General features: G+C 40.2%; 1 protein-coding gene across 4 annotated transcripts in view; it reads right to left on the bottom strand.

The window, feature by feature from the left end:
* SUCO (SUN domain containing ossification factor) overlaps positions 1-20122 on the bottom strand; it is a 117503-nt gene that overhangs the window by 68443 nt on the left and 28938 nt on the right. For 3 of the 4 annotated variants that reach the window (XR_004540875.1, XM_033960959.1, XM_033960960.1), the window contains exons 4-9: positions 19788-19936; positions 11983-12123; positions 11563-11704; positions 9306-9429; positions 4113-4237; positions 620-687 (exon numbers count right to left, since the gene is read on the bottom strand). Coding sequence is in view for 3 of the 4 variants with exons in the window: in XM_033960959.1 (XP_033816850.1) it covers positions 620-687; positions 4113-4237; positions 9306-9429; positions 11563-11704; positions 11983-12123; positions 19788-19936 (749 nt within the window). In the remaining variant the exon portion in view is untranslated. The remainder of the gene's footprint in view (positions 1-619; positions 688-4112; positions 4238-9305; positions 9430-11562; positions 11705-11982; positions 12124-19787; positions 19937-20122) is intronic. The other variant, XM_033960961.1, reaches the window with a different exon arrangement.

The following is a 20122-nucleotide window of genomic DNA, read 5'->3' as shown; positions in this document are numbered from 1 at the left end:
GTCAGAAAGAGGCTGTTTATCAGGAGCAGAGAATAACAAGGGCAGGTCTGAAACGCTAACACTGGACTGAGAAAGGGTGAGTGAGGGAATACAGGAGAGGGGGGCCGGGAAAAGGCAGCAAGACAGGTACTGGAAGAGAAAGGGAAAGCAAGACAGAAAATGGGTGAGGACAGGAGAGCAAACCAGTGAGAGGGGGCAAAAGAGGAAGGGGAACCCAGGCCGATACCAAAAATAAAAACAACCGCTGCCGCAGAAGGGGAAAGGGACGCTTCCGTTTGCAGCAGGGAAGGGTGGGGCTTCTCGGTGATGGATAGGCGCCAGGGACATATGAGAAAAGGGGGCTGGGGCTGGAAGTTGAAAGGGAAAAGATGGGTGGGGGGGTGGCTAAAAAAGGAGTTTGAAGCTGGGACTGAAAATAGGGGACAAGTGAGGGAAGGAGGCTTTACTAGCACCCGTTAATATAACGGGCTTAAACACTAGTTTAGTAATAACTGAAATACTACAGTAGGTTTTCAGCTTCAGTTGCTATATTACATGACTAAGACGATGTCATAATGCTGCACTTTCTAGAAGCTTGTATGTCTTGAAAACAGCAGACAGCTCATTTTATTGAACTCACCAGATTTTAGTACTACAAGGATTCAGCATGTACAGGTCCATGTTTTCAATCAGAATGGCGGACGTGCTCTGCCCAAGAGAAGAACGTAAATTGATCAATATAATTTTAATCTAAAATGTGACTTAATTCAATTTCAGCCCTATTCTTTAAAACCTCATTTAAAGAGATTTTCAGAACTACCGTATTTTCACGTAGATAACGCGCACCCGTGTAAAACGCGCACACGGGTATAGCACGCAAAAAACACAAATTTATGTACAGAAATTTTTATATACCGCGCACACCCGTATACCGCGCATGCTGCCCGACTCTCCTTTCGCCCGCCCCGACTCTCCTCTGGCCACCCCGACTCTCCTTTCGCCCGCCCCGACTCTCCTCTCCCCCTTGAAGTCCTGTCCCCACCCTGAAAGCCTGATGCCCCCCCCCCCGACGTCCGATTCACCCCCCCTCCCCGCAGGACCGCTCGCACCCCCACCCCGAAGGACCGCTCGCACGCATCCCCACCCCGAAGGACCGCTCGCACGCACTCCCAACCGCACCCGCACCCCCACCCTGAAGGACCGCTCGCACCCCCACATCATCCTGACCCCCCCCCCATCATGTAGAAGCTCCTACTGGTGTCCTGCTGCTTCCTCTTGGCGGTCCCGACACCCGACACGATCGTGGCAAAAGGGAGCCCAAGCCCTCTTGCCCCGCCGACTCCCCAACTCCCCGACAATATCGGGCCAGGAGGGAGCCCAAGTCCTCCTGGCCCTGGCGACCCCCCCCCCCTCCTCCCCCGCTAGTTGTTCGGGCCAGGAGGGAGCCCAAACCCTCCTGGCCACGGCGACCCTCTACTCCCACCCCGCACTACATTACGAGCAGGAGGGATCCCAGGCCCTCCTGCCCTCGACGCAAACCCCCCTCCCCCTCAACGACCGCCCCCCCAAGAACCTCCGACCGCCCCCCCAGCCGACCCGCGACCCCCCTGGCCGACCCCCCCCCCCCTTCCCCGTACCTTTGTGTAGTTGGCCGGACAGACGGGAGCCAAACCCGCCTGTCCGGCAGGCAGCCAACGACGGAATGAGGCCGGATTGGCCCATCCGTCCCAAAGCTCTGCCTACTGGTGGGCCTAAGGCTCCCGGGCCTATTCTGATTGGCCCAGGCGCCTTAGGCCCCACCAGTAGGCAGAGCTTTGGGACGGATGGGCCAATCCGGCCTCATTCCGTCGTTGGCTGCCTGCCGGACAGGCGAGTTTGACTCCCGTCTGTCTGGCCAACTACACAAAGGTACGGGGAAGGGGGGTGGGGGTCGGCCAGGGGGGTCGCGGGTCAGCAGGGGGGGCGGTCGGAGGTTCTTGGGGGGGCGGTCGTTGAGGGGGAGGGGGGTTTGCGTCGAGGGCAGGAGGGCCTGGGATCTCTCCTGCCCATAATGTAGTGCGGGGTGGGGGTAGGAGATCGCCGTGGCCAAGAAGGTTTGGGCTCCCTCCTGGCCCGAACAACTAGGGGGGGGGGGTCGCCAGGGCCAGGAGGACTTGGGTTCCCTCCTGGCCCGATATTGTCGGGGAGTTGGGGAGTCGGCGGGGCAAGAGGGCTTGGGCTCCCTTTTGCCACGATCGTGTTGGGGAGTCGGGGGGGCAAGAGGGCTTGAGCTCCCTCTTGCCCCGATCGTGTCGGGGGTGCCGCGGTTGGCTGGGGCAAGAGGGCTTGAGCTCTCTCTTGCCCCGATCGTGTCGGGGGTGCCATGGTTGGCTGGGGCAAGAGGGCTTGAGCTCCCTCTTGCCCCGATCGTGTCGGGTGTCGGGACCGCCAAGAGGAAGCAGCAGGACACCAGTAGGAGCTTCTACATGATGGGGGGGGGGGTCAGGATGATGTGGGGGTGCGAGCGGTCCTTCAGGGTGGGGGTGCGGGTGGGAGTGCGTGCGAGCGGTCCTTCGGGGTGGGGATGCGAGCGGTCCTGCGGGGGGTTAATCGGACGTCGGGGGGGGGGGGAACTATGTAAAAAAAAATTTGTACAACGCACTCACGCGTATAACGTGCAAGGGTATGCGCGGTACGTAAAAACCACGTATAACGCGTGCGTTATATGCGAGAAAATACGGTAATCCAGATGATTATTAACACTGTCCACTGCCACTTTATTGTGACTGCTTCTCAGGCTACAACATCACAACCCAAGTGGAGAGCTAAAAACTGTTGCACTTGACACACTCCAGAGCAACCTCTAAGATATGGTTTGGAGTCACCAGTTGGTCCCAGAAGAAAGAACAGAATATAAAATCTTCCTGTAAAATTAAAACTAAAAACAATAAAATCATAATATGAGTGCCAAAGCTTAAAAGAAAACTCATATTTTTCTTTAAGCTTTGCCACTCTTGGCCATTTAATGTGGACTTGATCATTGATAATTATTGCCTTTGACTTTATTTGATGAGCATTTATACGCTATGTTTGAACTGGATATACCTGTGTTTTTGGTATGTAAATGTAACAAATAAATTAATAAAAATAAATAAATAAATAGAAAACAAAGATAAGCCATACTGAGTCAAACCAAGATCCATAAAGCCTAGCAGCCTGTCTGGGGCCCAAGTACTTGGCAAATCACAAAAATAGTTCTGTCTTTCATAGCTCATTTTTAAGGATGAGCAAAGATTCTCTTAAGTCTATCCGACTAATAATTTTTTTATGGCCTTTTCATCCAGGAACATATTCAACCCTCTTTTGAATCATCCTATGTTAGTCACCTTGATCATATCCTTTAGAAACAGATTCCACAGCTTAATTATGTCCTGCATGAAAAACCAAAAACCTTTCTATTCAGAATTTTATGAACTTGGCTTCACTTTACTTTTTGTGCAGAAGGAAGAGATATGCTGCTCCAACCTCAAAGACTCAGGTAAAAGTAATGGTCCAGCAAATAAAATTACCTATTTAAGAAATTAACTGCATGAGAGTTCAACAAACGAGAACAAGGAAGAAAAATAAAAAATCTGTATATGCAAAGAAATTCTGTATTAGAAACTAATTTGTTCCCACAAGATAAGAGATATTGTGGGAATTTTAAAATTAAGAGAATGAACTCTTCAACATGCTTACAGAAAACATACCATATTTTAAATCTGGGCAACTGCATGGAGAGTGTGTTAAAAAGCAAATTTTTCATGTAAGTAATCACACAATAGAACAGTGGTCTCAAACTCAAACCCTTTGCAGAGCCACATTTTGGATTTGTAGGTTCTTGGAGGGCCTCAGAAAAAATAGTTACTGTCTTATTAAAGAAATGACAATTTTGCATGAGGTAAAACTCTTTATAGTTTATAAATCTTTCCTTTTGGCTAAGTCTTAATAATAATATTGTAATTTATAGTTAAAGAGACTTATGATCAAGAAACTGTTATATTTTACTTTTATGATTATGATCACACATACCAAGGGCCTCAAAATAGGACCTGGCGGGCCGCATGTGGCCCCCGGGCCACATGTTTGAGACCACTGCAATAGAACTACGGTACCTTTGCCTCTGGATTAGCTGCCAGTATTTTTGCACCACATTCAACGGAGGCATAATTATTTCTGTTCTTCTGAACCTTCTTCGTAGAATGTTGCCCGCCATTAGAGGATGGGTGCATAGATTGGCCTGCAAAAGAGAGCTGTAGAATTACACTCTACAGTGGATCCTTGTGAAGGCTGTTAGCTTACCCAGATATGAAGAAATAAAGCTAAAAAAAATAAAATAAAAATCAGATGTGGGCTCTTCTTTTCTATCCAATTTAAAAGATTACAGACTAGTTTGCGATATGACATCGTTATCCGATAAAGTATGCATCTGTCAAAAACTAAGCTCAAGTTTAATAAAATTAGTATAAGTTGTTGTCTATTCAACGTATCACCAACAATTGGAAGGATTGCAGTAAACTTAATTTCACCTTTTGGTGGAATTCATTATGTCATATGTTTAAAATGGAAAGATCAATAGCTATACACAAGGGAAATTATAAGACATTTAATAAAATTTGGGGGCCGTTGACTTCTTTTTGTGATGATTAAACACCATTTTATATCTTGAAATATACACTGTAAATAGTAGAGAGGGGAAAGGGATCTCATACGATTGTGTTAATTAATAACAATAGGAGGGGGGTTGGGTCTTGGGTTTTTATATATACAACTGTTGTATTTATAAGTGATGATTACAAGAATTTGTATGGTTTTAATTTGTACACTTGTTGAAAGATTAAAAATGAATAAAGATATATTTAAAAAAAAAAAAAGCTCAAGTTTAATAAAATTAGTACAAGTTGTTTATTCACATTTGTTAGAGTAAATAGTCCATCCTATTTAAGTTCTACCAGTGATAATTTTCTTTTTTTTTTTTTAAATCTTTATTCATTTTCAAATCTTACAAGTGTATAATAATCAATCAGAAAAATTTTTGAACAAATCACTTGACAGTCTTACTTATAATCCTTAAAATCTATAAATATAAAAGAATCCCTTCCCACCCACCCATTTATTAATAATAAAACAATTAATAATTATTATCTTTCCCAATCCCACCCCCCTATACCTTATCAAATACCTAGGTGTTTAAGATGTCTGATCATTAGAATAAGTATCAATGGCCCCCAAATCTTTTTAAACTTATGATAATTTCCTTGTTGCATGGCAAGCACCCTCTCCATTTTGTAAATATGACATACTGAATTCCACCAAAAGGTGTAAGTTAAGTATAATCTTTCCAGTTTCCAGTAATCTGTTGAATGGCAACCCCTGTCAATATTTATTAATAAAAATTTATTATTATTTGCAGAAATTGGGCTTTTGAATCTCATAGATGTACCAAATAATATAGTATCATATGAAAGGGCAACATGATTTTCTAACAATGAATTAATTTGAGACCAAATTAACTTCCAAAAGGCATTTATATAGGGACAGAAAAAAATTAAATGGTCTAATGTCCCAGCTTCTAAACCACAATGCCAGCATCTATTGGACCTAGAGCTATCCAACTTCTGTAAACGAACTGGGGTCCAAAAAGCTCTATGCAACAAAAAGAACCAGGTCTGTCTTATAGATGCTGCCCTTGTAGTTTTTATTCTCCAAGACCAAAAATGTGGCCATTGAGAGGCAGAAATTTGGTGCCCTATCTCAACGCTCCAAATATCTCTAAGAACAGTTTTTGGTTTTTTATTCAAATACCCATATAACAATTTATACCACTGTGCGGCTTGACTACCTAAGAAATCCACCTGGAAGCATAGGAATTCCAAACTATACTGAGAGTTAAGCACTTTCCATTCAGGGAACCCCTCCTGAATAGCCTGCTTAAATTGCAACCACTTAAAATTTTGTGATTTATTTAAACCATATTTATGTTGCAATTGTGAAAAACTAAGCAGTGACCCATTTAGAATAACATCATTTAAAGTCCGTATACCTGCAATAATCCAATGCTTCCAGACGATTTTAAATCCGCTAATTTTGATCTTGGAGTTTATCCAAATGGATTGATTTAATGATTTAGAAATTGGATCTGGTGATAAATTACTAACATAACGTAAGGTCTTCCCTGTGTCAAGCAAAATTCTATTATCTTTATATGATACCAGTGATAATTTTCAAAAAGATACTAGGGATTGGGTCCAAATGGGGCTGGGAGATTCTCAAGCTGAAATGGACAAAAAGTATATTCTATAAGTCCAGGTCACTGACTGGGATCTAGCAAAAAAATAACCACGGAGTTTTTACTATCCAAATCAGCTTTTTAAAGATTCAAATCCTTCCGTATGTTAATTACCACCACTGATATGCAGAGAGACCTACCTGTTTTAGTAAAGGACTATTGCTGACTTCAATAAAGTTAATGTGTTTGTGTAAAACCCCAATTCTCATTAAGTATCAAATGTGTGCAATCTGCAAAGCTTCAACTGGGAGGTGAAAAACTGTTTATTCTGTAGTAATAGAATAATGGACATTGTGGTTGATTGATTTTATATGGGTGTTTGTTATATATTATGTACCGTATTTTTCGCTCCATAAGACACTTTTTCCACCCAAATGTGGGTGGAAATGTCGGTGTGTTTTATGCAGCAAAGACGACCCCCAACCCCATGTACCTTTTTAAAACACCGCCCACCCTTCCTTTTAAAAACACCTCTGCCTGCATGCCCTTTTAAATCATCCCCGCCCACCCTTTTAAAACGCCCTTCCTTTTTTTTTTTTTTAATTCTTTATTCATTTTTAAACTTTCATCAAGTGTACAAAAATTCATAATAAACACAATTAATCTGAGCACTTGAACATCTTATCATTATAATCTATAAGTAGAAATGTAACCCTCTCCCCACCTTCCCTCAAAGCCCATTATTCATTATAAGATCATATACTTGAAACCCTCCCCCCACCCAATACTAAATGGTGTATAATTAATAGAAAAATGGCATCTAATCATGACAAAAAGATGTTAATGGCTCCCATATTTTAATAAAATTTTTATAATTTCCATTCTGTACCGCTATTGATCTTTCCATTCTATATATGTGACATACTGAATTCCACCAAAAATTAAAATTAAGTTTACTATGATCTTTCCAGTTATTAGTAATATGTTGGATGGCAACTCCAGTCATAATCATTAAAAGTTTATTATTACACGATGATATGACTTTTTTCTCATAGACATTGCCCGCCCTTCCTTTTAAAACACCCCCTGCCCCACAGTACCTTTTTAAACACCCCTTAAGCCTGATGGGCCAGCAGTGCATGGGCCAGCAGAAGCGTGCTTCCTGCACTGCTGCCTGGGCCCGTGCCTCTTTCTGAATGGCTGGTGCCGTTCTCGCGGGACTCGCAAGAACTGACACCAGCCATTCAGAAAGAGGTGTGGGCCCAGGTAGCAACACAGAAAGCATACTCCTGCCGGCCCATACACCACTGGACCACCAGGCTTAAGGGGCGTTAAAAAGGTACTGCGGGGAAGATTGCATGCAATCGCTGCTGCCGGAGTAGTAAGGAGGAACACAGGGATGGGAAACAGCAGGTAGAGAGGAAAGAAAGGAATTGCACTGGAGGAGGGAAAGAGGGGAAAAGATGCCAGCATCATAGGGGTGGGGGGCAGGCCAGGAAGATATGTGGCCTTAAGGTGAGGTGGGATGGGAGTGGGGGGAGGGGAGGGGATCTTTAGATGGGAAGAGACAGGGGAGAAGCTGAACATGGGGAGAGATACGAACATAGAAGAGAGATGTTGGGTGAGGAGGGACCGCAGGGTCAGGGATGCAGACTGTCAATGGTAGACAGGGAGAGGATAGGAACAGTGGAACATAGAGGCAATGCTGGAAAATGGAGGAGATTAGGACACTGAGTGACAATGCTGGAAAAGGGACAGATGGGGACACAGAGAGGGCAAATGCTGAACATGGAGATAGGATAGGGACAGAGAAGGAAGATGCTAGGTAGGGCAAATAGGTGGCAGAAGGAACAAGGATGGTGGACCTGGGAATAGAAGGAGACCCTGCATAGACAGAAGAAACAGATAAAAACAGAAAAGAAACATATGGAGTCAAACTAAATTACCCCCACCCCCCACAAAAACCCGTGTTCAAACAATAAAGGTAGAAAAAAGTATTTTATTTTGCATTTATTAATTTAAATGTTAGCTTTTGGGAAATAAACATCTCTGATATCTTGCATTTCAAAAAAAAAAAAGGAACTGCAGAGCAGGGGTGTTTTAAAAGGGCAGGCGGAGGTGTTTTAAAAAGGTACCAGGAAAGGGGGGGAGGAAAAAATTGTTAGTTGGCTGTCCCAGCCTACCACTAGATCACCAGAGATGAGGGGGGCTGGTTACATTTCAGGGAAGGGGGGACAGGGTGCAGAGCTTGGCAGGGAGTGAGGGAGTCTGGGGGCACAATTTGGTTCAGAATGTTTTTTTTCTCATCTAAATCTAGGGTGCGTCTTATGGTCAGGTGCGTCTTATAGTACGAAAAATACAGTATGTGATTTTGTGATCCGCTTTGGAAAAAGCGGATTATAAATAAATAAACTATAAACTATCAGCACAATTCTATCAACTACATAAATATTAAGAAGTTCCCCTCCCACCTACATCTGCTTAAAATGATTATGCATTTGTTTAATGCAATGTATTCACTTGCAATTACTAATTGGTTATAAATTTGATAAACAAATACTCTTAACAAATTTGTTCTCTCTTTTATAAAAGTGCAAACAGCATTAAGCCAGATCAATCAAGCTGACAGTCCCCAATTCTCAGGTACACACTTAAAAGCACACCTGCAACTAAGATGGTAAAGTTTCATTTCAAGATGCAATTTTTTTTAAAAAAGACGCCAAAAATTGTGCCCTTTATCAGCATAAAATTCAGACCATGCTACCTAGGCTACTACAACAGCACCTTTCATTCTTCAGGGCATTCCTACAGGACCTGTTGCTACCATTTTTTCTCATCCAAAAACAAAAATAAGACAGGACAAAATGAACTAGTAAAGGAGAAGACAAGGCTGAAATTGTAATCAACATTAAGTTAGTTGAGTTTTAAGTGGCCCTTTGTATAAAAACTCCACATTGCACTCATTTGATCCTCATTGTAAAAAGCAAACCTAACATTTTATCAGGTTGAGAAAATATTATAGAATATAGGTTTAGGTTCAACAGTTATGATGACCTTTCAATGCCTCAACTTTACTTACTCTTTTCTTTTTCTACTTCCATAACCTGTTTCTTCCATTCATCAAAAGTTGGAATGTCTCCTGGATCCTTTGGGGTCCCCACTGCAGTGGAATCGGTATCTGCTGCTTTCCTGTGCTCTGATTTCTGCAACAGAAGAATGACTGATGAAATCAAAGGGCAGCTATGAAACTAGAGTATTTTAACACTGAAAACTCAAGTTACAGACCATAAACAGAGAATTTTTGGATTTAAATGAGACTTGAAACAGAATACCATAAAACCAAATGTTCTAATGCCAATGATACTCTAGAAGAGCTTTCTGCATCTGTGTGTATATTCCCACTTTACTGTATGTACGATAAATAGTGTACCCAGCCATGCCCCCCTTCAGTTTCAATTTTTCCAGTGTCAGAATTGATTTACTTCGTACATTTTCACTATGACTGACAAGAAGCCAGGATTCAAACATTGTTCAACGTATTTGCACAGAGGGCCAAGATTCTGCAACCGGCACCAGAATTGGCCAGTACCTCCAAAATCACCACTGATCACGTGTCAATCACATACCGGTGCTAGTTGCAGAATCATGGCCATATCAAACATAGGTGCCAGAAATATAGGCTAGGGTTTAGAAGGCCTACATTTCTGGTGCCTATATTTGCTGTGAATCTCAGCTACGGAGGTGCCTAAGGACATCTATGGTAATTTCCGGCGTTAGCCACGCCTTCTTCGACCTTAGGCACCTCCAGAGCCATGATTAGGGCACCATTTGGGAGGCACCAGCAGGTGGATAAATTTTTTTGTTTTCGTGACTAAGTTAGGTTTGGTCACTTAAGTTAGGCAGCAGTGCGGTGCCTACCATCGCCTAACTTGAAGCGCTGTTTGTAGAATCTGCGCCAAAATGTCCATCCGAAAACAACATATATCATTTATATGATGTTTGCAACCAGATCATGTAGTGAAAAATTGTATTGAGTGTTCAAAAATGAACCCCAAGTCTTTAAAATTCCATAACTATTTAAAAACACGAGATTTGCCTTACTTACCTGAACCACAATTATCAATTTCTCAGGTAAAAAAAGGCTACAGGCAAGAAATAGCACCTTGATGAAGTCACATTACTAGCTAACAAAATAAAGCCAGAGCCACTCTGAAGTTCTACTGCTACTCAGCATAGAGAACAGAAGCAGCTCTCAGCTGAAGAACTGCAGAGAAGGAGATGAGGGAAAGGTGCTGGACCGTAGCTGGAGGCAAGGGAGAGAAGTATTGGTCCTCTAAGTAAGAGAACATTATTTTGCTCTATGCTTGGATAATTTGAAATAGATTGTACTGTAAGATTCTTTGTAAAGATAGTTTAAATTTTTTTAAAAAGCAACTTTTTTTGTCAGCTAGTTTCCATAGTATAAACTCCTTTTTCCCATAGTTTTAACCTGAACTTTCTGCTAGAGATAGAAACTTAATTGTCACAGCCTATAGCATTAACAGCCTAGAGTAGCATGGAATCCATATGGATAGAAATTCCATGTTTGAAAGAAAAGAACACACAGGTGGGGCTGTACTACTGTTCCCCAGGATATAATGAGCAGACAGATTAAGAAATGGCTACAGAACTTAGGAAAGCTGGCAAACTGGGCAACAGTATAATGATGGGCGATTTCAATTATACAAATATTGACATATCAGGGAAGTAAAATTCCTAGATGTAATAAATGACCACTTCTTGGAGAAACTGGTCCAGGAACAGGGGAGGGGAAGCTATTTTAGATTTACATAGAAACATAGAAAGATGATGGCAGAAAAGGGCTACAGCCCATCAAATCTGCCCACTCCACTGACCCACCTCATTAAGTCTAAGTGCTAATGACCCAGTTCCTTAACTTGACCCTCGTAGGGATCCCACGTGAATGTCCCACTTATTCTTAAAGTCGAGCACGCTGGTGGCCTTGATCACCTGCACCAGAAGTTTGTTCCAGTGATCTACCACCCTTTCTGTGAAGAAATACTTCCTGGTGTCGCCACTAAATTTCCCTCCTTTAGTGTATCTCTCTGCATTGCTAGACTGTAGGCATGTCTTTCTCTACTATCCTTATGTTTGTCTGTTTAGATTGTAAGCTCTTTGGAGCAGGGACCATCTTCTTAGCGACTCTGTACAGCACTACGTGCGTCTGGCATCGCTATAGAAATAAGTAGTAGTAGTACTAGCGTGTGGCATCTGGGGAGAGTGGACTCAACTATATGACAGTACATTTTTCCCTACAGAAGTCTTGAAACACCTACCTCTCTTAAGCTCTCTGAAGCATTTAGAGCAGATTCTGGTTTCATTGCTTCCTTTTCAGTAGCTGGGACTTCAGACTTTGACCTTGTTAAATTCCTTTTGCCGTGTGAAGAGGAGATATTCTCTACAGGTTGATTCACAATACTATAAAGGAAAAAGGCCAAAATAAACCCTTTTCAAACATTAGAGTACTAATACTGAAAGGCAGCCAAGCTTTTCTAGACTATTTCTGCACATAAAATGGTATATGCATATACACATGTGGACATATATACACACACAAGCATATAGGTATGCACAGACACTAATGGAAACAAAAGCAAGCAGAGCATGTAAGTGACCATGGCCAGCAAAGCAAAGGAAATGTTATCTTTCACGATTCTGATTTTGGTAATTCAGGCTCAGCCTACTTCAATACTCACCTCTTTGGTGGCGTGACAAAGGAGGAAGGCTCACTCTGAGTGTCAGCCTCAAGTGTCCCTCCAGTGTCACAGTCAGGTTGTGACTGCTCAGCTTCACTAGAGCTGACCAGAGAGAGAGCGGCACTGGAATTCTCTATAGCACTGAAGGGAAACAAATAATAAATGGACTTTTTTTACCCTTCTGTGTGCAAATATAAAGAAGGATGAAATTTTTATATAAGTAAGGATATGATATAAACATTTCAAGAACACACAAACTGATGGACAGTGTTGTACTTTGATATAATGACAACACTGCAAACACAGGGGCAGGAAGACAAAGGCCAGCATGCTTATGCTACTGTATCTATATAGTTGATGGCAAGCCTGAATACCTTTTGCACGAGTCATCTTATTCTGTATGTTTTGTTTGGGGGTTGTTGGGGTTTTTTTTTTTTTAAATCAGTCCCAGTGTCACCAATCAAAAATCACACAGCAACACAAAACAGAAAATGACAGCAGATAAAGACCACATTGTCAATCCAGTCTGCCCATCCACACCAGCTACTTATCTCTACTATCCCTTCCTCTCCTTTGGATCCTTTGGGCTAGCTTTTTTTAATTCAGATACAGTACGCTCATCTGTGAGAATGTGAATTTAACTGAACATAAGAAAGCTATGAAGTACTACAAAACGTGCTTTCCAAGATCCTTTATTAAATGCCATGTTTATTTTCTGGAAACCAGACAGAACTCTACTGGAAAGAAAAGGAAAAAAGGTCTCTTCATCACTGAGTCGGTCAACCAGGAGAGTCTTTCTTCAGCTACTAGTTAAACTAACTTAGCTATTTTTCAGATAAGATAGTGAAGATCAAGGATCTAATAACTCCTAATTTGCAAGCAGTTGTTGAAAAGTCCAACTTTAATTACAGCCAATCCTCGCTAATAGATCTTGGAATACTTTATTAGTTATTGGAAAGGACAAGATTAAACTTTTATTGGCTGCGTTTTCATCATCCTGCTTATTGGATAATTTTCCTTCCTACTTTACAAAAGGCCCCCTTCTCAAGTTATAGATGGCTTACTTTAAAAAAAAAAAAATATGGTCTTTTGGAACAGGGTCACTTTCCTTTAAGGTTAAGGTGGCATTATTTTGCTCCTGTTCTCAAAAAAGCCACTTTTAACAAAGCTTACCTACCTGTAGACTGGTAGCTAGTACTCTTGCTACTCAAAAAAAAAAAGTCAAAAGCCATAGCAGCCAATCAGTTAACTGAATATTTGGACCTTCATAATTGTCTCAGTACAACACAATTCGGTTTTAGGGCTTTCCACAGTACTGAAGCAGCATTATTAGCATTAGTTTCTGAAGCCAGGTCCTTTCTATCAAAAAGAAAGGTCCTCATTTTGCTACAAGTTAACCTTATCGCTGCATTTGACACAATAGACTGATATTCTCTTATTCAAGTTAAAACTTTGCCTGCAATGCCAATAGATCTTATCATGGTTCAGAAAATTCCTACTTAATAGGCATTCCATTGTTAAAATGAATGATGCTTTTTCAAAATTGGACACCTCCCTGATGGGTTCCACAAGGTTCTCCACTTTCACCCATTCTATTTAATGTATACGTGTCTTTTTTGATTGAGGATTCATTGTTCTAGATGTAATGTAATGTAATTTATTTCTTATATACCGCTACATCCGTTAGGTTCTAAGCGGTTTACAGAAAATATACATTAAGATTAGAAATAAGAAAGGTACTTGAAAAATTCCCTTACTGTCCCGAAGGCTCACAATCTAACTAAAGTACCTGGAGGGTAATAGAGAAGTGAAAAGTAGAGTTAGAGGAAAAATAAAAATAAAATAAACATTTTAACAAGACAGCATTGATCTAAATACTTTGGAAAGTAGAAGAGAGGAGAGAAAGGAATAATAGATGTGAATTTCTGTTCTTATGCCGACGACATGCTCTTGTTCATTCTAGTAAGTGAGGATCAATCTATTATCTCAACTAAAGTAGCTACATTTATCTCAGTGATTTAGAATTATAATTCAATAGATGGGTTTAGGCTCAAGATAAGACCAAATTATTTCAGTTAGATCGTTCTGCTAGCTCAAGTCCAGATAACTAATGATCTATCATTAAAGGATGAATATACATCTAAGGTCTTAGGTATCATTTTGGATACTACTCTTTCTTTTGAGTCTCAAATTAATCATATTGTTCAAAGAGTGTTTTTCAAACTTTTGTCAATTATACAGCATTAGTTATCTTTTTTCTATTTTGGTACAGGCTTCCATCTTATCTCATTTGGATTACTGTAACAGTCTTTACTCATTTCTCATAGTTAGGCTACAGACTAAGCTTCAGATTCTTCAGGATACTGCTGCTAAACTCATTTTAAGAAACCTTTTTATTTTTTTAAATCTTTATTGGGTTTCTAAAACTAACAAAAATGCAATACAATATCTATACAAATAATAGTAATCATATATGCACTTATAATCAATCAGAATCCATACAACATTAAAAAACCCGCACTCAACCAACATTTTCATAAGGGAATAGAACCATACAAAAGAAATACCCCCCTCCCACCCCCTGGGTTGGTGTGTATTATACCAACAGAAAAAGGAAAAGACAACTATAATGAATCCATAAAAGACGACAATGGGCCCCAAATTAACTTGAATCTCTTAGTATGCTCCAGCATATCCGCATTCATCTTTTCATACCTATAACTTAAACATAAATTTGCCCACCAAAAAGTCAAGTTAAGGCTATCCCAGTTCTTCCAATTGCGACTAACTATTTGCATGGCTATCCCGGTCATAATAATTCCATAATTCCATTTTAAGAGATCTGATAAAGCCACTCATAAGTCTTCACTGGATCCCTGTACAGATCCACATTCTCTTTAAATTGGCTTGTACAGTATTTAAGATGTTTGATGGATCCACTCTGGAATATTTACTTGGACTATTTTCATGTCCTTCTAACCTCAGCTTTCAAGAGCCAGATACCTATGCTGTATATTAATTTTTCCATTATTTTCTGAAGTTTGATAACAGATATAATTCTCTAAAAATTTATTTTATCAGGCAGTCCAATTTTGGCTATCCTTGCTTTCTGACTTACAAAACTTCCACCTCAGAAATATTTGAAAAAAAAAAAACCAAAAAAAAAAAACCCCACAACTTATTTAGAAAATTCCTTTTTTCATCTTTTTTTTTTCCTTTTCTTATCCGCTTTGAACTACTTGTTGATGAGAGTTAGCAGAATACAAAAGCTTCATTACATTACATTAATAATACTGCAGTCCTGGTCTATACAAGTACTCTGCCTCGATTTATTTTAAGGGAAGATTATTCCAATATACTGTATAAATACTCAGCCTCTATATATTCTTTTCAGGGAAGATTATTCCAATATACTGTATAAATACTCAGCCTCTATATATTCTTTTCACAATGACCACAGCTTCCAACTTTAGTATAAAAATATTAGCGAGGGCAAGATCTGACAAACCACAAAACTGCTTTGTATATTTCCTTCTCCGAGACACACACAATGTAGAAACTCTACGACCCAACTATTGCATACATCCTCGTCAACTGTTTTCATTAAACAAAGGAAGTGTTTATTCTACAATGAAAGACACAGTGACAGCGTTAAGAGATATACTGAAAAGTAATCTCTGTGTTCTATAAGTTTAGTCTTAATGGCTAAACTTCTGTCCCAGGAATATCAACATTCATAAAACCAAGCTTGCTTTTTTGTGTTTTTAGCATGCTAATCATAAAATTCTTAGTTTACATTAACACAAATATCAAAGAAACAAGTACTGGAATTGGTTATCATTGACACATGCCTAGGTGGTCTTTTGGATTACATAAGAATGTCTAATGGTCTAATTAGTCCAGTATCCTATTTCTAAAACAGTGGCCAATCCAGGTCACAAGTACCTGGCAATATTCTGTAAGCAATGACTTCACCTATGTCTGTCTCAATAGCAGACTATGGATTTTTTCTCCAGAAACTTGTACAAACCTTTTATAAACCCAGCTATGGTAATTCTAGTTACCACATCCTTTGGCAACAACTTCCAGAGCTTAACTATTTTTTTGAGTGAAAAAAATTCCTCCTATTTGTTTTAAAGATATTTCTAAGTGACTTCACCAAGTGCCCCCTAGTTTTCATAATTTTTTAAAGAGGAAAAAAATCAATTCAATTTTACCCATTTTATATCACTCGGGATTTTGTAGACCTCAATCATATCTCCCCTCAGCCGTCTCTTTTCCAAGCTGAAGTTCTAACTCCCAATCGCTTTAGCCTTCGTTCATATGATGAGCTCCATCCTCTTTATCATTTCAATCACTCATTTTTGAACCTTTTCTAATTCCGCTATATCTTTTTTGAGAACCTAATACTCAAAGTGAGGTTGCACCATGAAGCGTCAGGGAGGCTTTTTACAGTTTAATATACTTGTAAACTTGTAACCCATTTTGAGCTCTCCTGGGTGGACAGGATATAGAACCAAATAAATAAAAAATACTTTGATCTTTTACTAATAAGTCCTAGCATCCTGTTTGCTTTCTTGGCTGCTTCCAGACATTGAGCGGAAGGTTTCAGTGTATTGACTACTAAAATATTTAGATCTTTTTCTTGAGTGCTAAAACCTAAGGTGGATCCAAGCATCTGTTAACTATGACTTCCCAATGTATATCGTTTTGCATTTGTCCACATTAAATTTAATCAGCCATGTGCATGCCCAGTTTTCCAATTTCCTAAGGTCTTCTGCGATTTTCACAGTCTGCATGTTTTAACAAACTTTCAACAGTTTAGTGCCATCTGCAAATTTAATCACCTCACTTGTCGTTCCAATTTCCAGATGATTTATAAATATGTTAAATAGCACCGGTCCAAGTACAGTGGTGGAAGTCTGAGAAGATGCTGTGCCAAACCTAGAAAGAGTGGAACGTGTATGCTTCTTAGCTTTCTTATGTGAATTGTCATCCAATGCATGAGGAAGACGATGTTGAATCTTGTCTCTGCACACAGCCTGATGTCAGATGCTCTCTAAGCAGCATCAGTGTATGAGGTGTCAATACTGATGCCGATGTCTATGCAGGTTGAATGTCGGGCCCCGAATCCTCTGCTATGCTCGACATTCAGGACCTAGACAATGAACACAGCAATTATGGGGGGTCAGAGCCTGAAATGGTTCTTGAAGCCGCTTGGCACTCTTTGACGTAGAGGGAAAAATGGCTGACACGGAGTCAAAGGCTTGATGGCCCAGGGAGCTTGCATGAAAAATATACTGAGAGTGCTCTTTTTAGAGAACTGTCAGGGGAATCCAAGATGGTGGCAGCACCTCACTCGTGCTCCTGAACGGACCTGAGAGCATTCAGTGAAATTTTTCCTACCTGTACACAGATGGCGCTTACAAAGCGCAAGGGGATAGTTCGGGTGGATCCCTCTACACCTCGAACTTCCTCCCCGATGCAGAGGTCGATTTGGAAGTTTGCGACTGCTCTGAATCCCGAAGAAATTTCTGGGGTGTTGGCGGCGTTACCTCCATACGAGGAGAATTGGAGGAGTTTGCCCTGGAGACATCATTATCTCCCCCAGTAGCTGTTCCTCCACTGCATCCTGCTTCAATCACGGCTCTGAATGGAAATTGCAGGGGGAACCCTGGATCGAGGGACAGAAGCCACGAGAGCAATGAAGGAGCAGGAAGACCTGGGAATTGATAGAGGAATCAGCTTCCAGCTGACCAAACCGCCGGTGGTTACATTGGAGAGCATTTGAGATGTTCTTTCTAGCCTGAACGTTGCAGTGGCCAAGTCTTCACAAGAAATTGCAACACTAGTAAGTACAGTTGATTCTCTGGGTCATAAACTAGAGGGGACTAAAGAAGATTTTTCAAAAGACTTAAAATAAGTCAATGACAAAGTAGAAAAACTTCAAGATTTATCTTCTGGACTTAAGAATAAAATCCAATTGAATCGTAAGGTGGAACAATTAGAAAATTTTAATCGGTGGTTGAATATCCACCTTTTGAATTTTCCTAAGACTCTCGGAGTATCTCCTATCGAGATGTTTAAAAGATATCTTATTGAAACTCTGAAATTCTCTCCTGACTGCATACCACCTGTTAATAAGATTTATTATTTACCATCAAAAAAAGGAGCAGGAGTGGATCCAGGAGTTGAACAATCTAATTTGAACATCGAAGGAGCTCTAAATGTTATAGATCTTTTAGAATCAACTGTATCTGAAGCATCAGAAATAATGACGTTACTAGTCTCATTAGCCTTTGAACAAGATGTAAATGCAATTTTTCGATTATACTTTTGATCTTCACAGCTGATGTTTTATGGTAAAAAAGTTTATATATACCCTGATGTGGCTAGACAGACACAGGAACATAGGAAATTGTTTCTTATAATGAGACCTGAAATAATGTCTTTGAGAGGTACATTTCTTCTAGCCTACCCCTATAAATGCCTAGTTAAAAATTTAGGGGTTAAATATGTGTTATTCTCCTGAACTGCTCCGAGCTTTCTTGGATTTGAAGAAGTTGGTCACAGGGAATGTTTAGTCTAGCAATTGTGAACAGTAGTTAGTTAATGGGATTCTTTGCTGTTAAGCTTTTTCTTGATTAATTATTTGAATATAAATTTATGTTCAGTTATTAGGGATTCCTTTCTCATTGATTGAGGTCTAAGGAGCTTTTGAATATTTTCTTTTGTATAAAGATTTCCTTAGTTTAAATTCATGCTGTATTACTATGACAAGAGTTAATTCTTGTATTTAATTTGAAAATTGATAAATAAAGAGGAAAAAAAGAAAGAAAAATAAACTGAAAAACATCAACATTTCCTGGAGCAAAAAAGAGTCTCGAAGAGGCCCGAAGACCAAAAATTGAAAAGTAGTGCAAAATTAATCAAACTCGAACAGAGTAGTAAAAAACAATAGAAGAAAATAATGACGGGAAGGCAGGAAAAAAAAAAGACTTTAAAGTTTGACACAGCTTCTCGGCTCCACAGAAAACTTAGAACTGTTGATCCCACTTGCCGATGTTGGGAGGGAAGGCACCTGCAGACGCACAGTATTTATTTTATTTAATTAAAAAATTTCTTATTCACGACATCCTGCAATTCTGAGCAAGTTACAAAATACACTCATAATTAAAAACATACAAAAACAAACCACTATCAAATAACTACAGTACTTAGAATCAAGTGTAGATACCAGAACAATCCTTTTCAATAGTACATCAACTCGCCTCTCCTAGTTGCATGAATAATATTGCTCAAACAATACCATTTTAATCAATTTCCTGAAATTAATTCAAGGAGGCAGCCCTTTTAACTTCAAGTGGCAAGGTATTCCAAAACAGAACCCCGTGCACTGTTACCATCGAACTACAGTGACATGCACGTTTCACTTGTTTCAGAGATGGGACTTCTAAAACTGTCATCTGAACGTAACGTTCGATTTGGCTGGTATTGGGTAAAAAGATTACTCGCCTCTACCGGCTGCTTAGTCTGTTTCAACATAAAAATCAGACACAGCCCTTTAAACTGACTATTTAAAGCAACAGTGCACTTGGCAGTGTCTGTACCAGGTTCTGTGGATGATGTCACCCACATGTGAGAATATTATGCATGCTTGTCCTTAGATAAATGATGCTGAAGAGAGGTGGGCTGATGAACCACAGCAAAGTGAACCCAATGGTAGGTGTGTCACAACATAAGGTAATGAAGTTTTAGCATACTTTAATTAAAACCTTTAAAAAAATTAAAATTGAAATGCTTACTCAGGCTGGGAGACTGAAGAAATACTGGAGGTAGATGAATTGGAAATATTTTCTGTTCCTGTAGCCAAGTGAGAGGCCATTTCATCCAAGCTCTTTGAAGGAACTGCCTCATGTATCCCAGGAGAATATAACGTTCCTGCTCGTGTATCCTGTTAGATGTATTGAAAATTTAGTAGCAGAATCCATATGTACAATTTTATCCCAAAGCACTGCAATGTTGATCTCCCAGGAAAAGATAGTAAAGATGCGGTATGCCTATACAAGGGCCTCTTGCAGACTAAGTCACAGACTAAGTCAGGGACCCGTTCATACCCCAAAAGCTAAGTTACTTTTGA

Source organism: Geotrypetes seraphini, chromosome 10 (assembly GCF_902459505.1).
Source record: "Geotrypetes seraphini chromosome 10, aGeoSer1.1, whole genome shotgun sequence".
Taxonomy (NCBI): domain Eukaryota; kingdom Metazoa; phylum Chordata; class Amphibia; order Gymnophiona; family Dermophiidae; genus Geotrypetes; species Geotrypetes seraphini.
The sequence above is the reverse complement of the archived record's forward strand: the minus strand, read 5'-3'. Positions and strand labels throughout refer to the sequence as shown.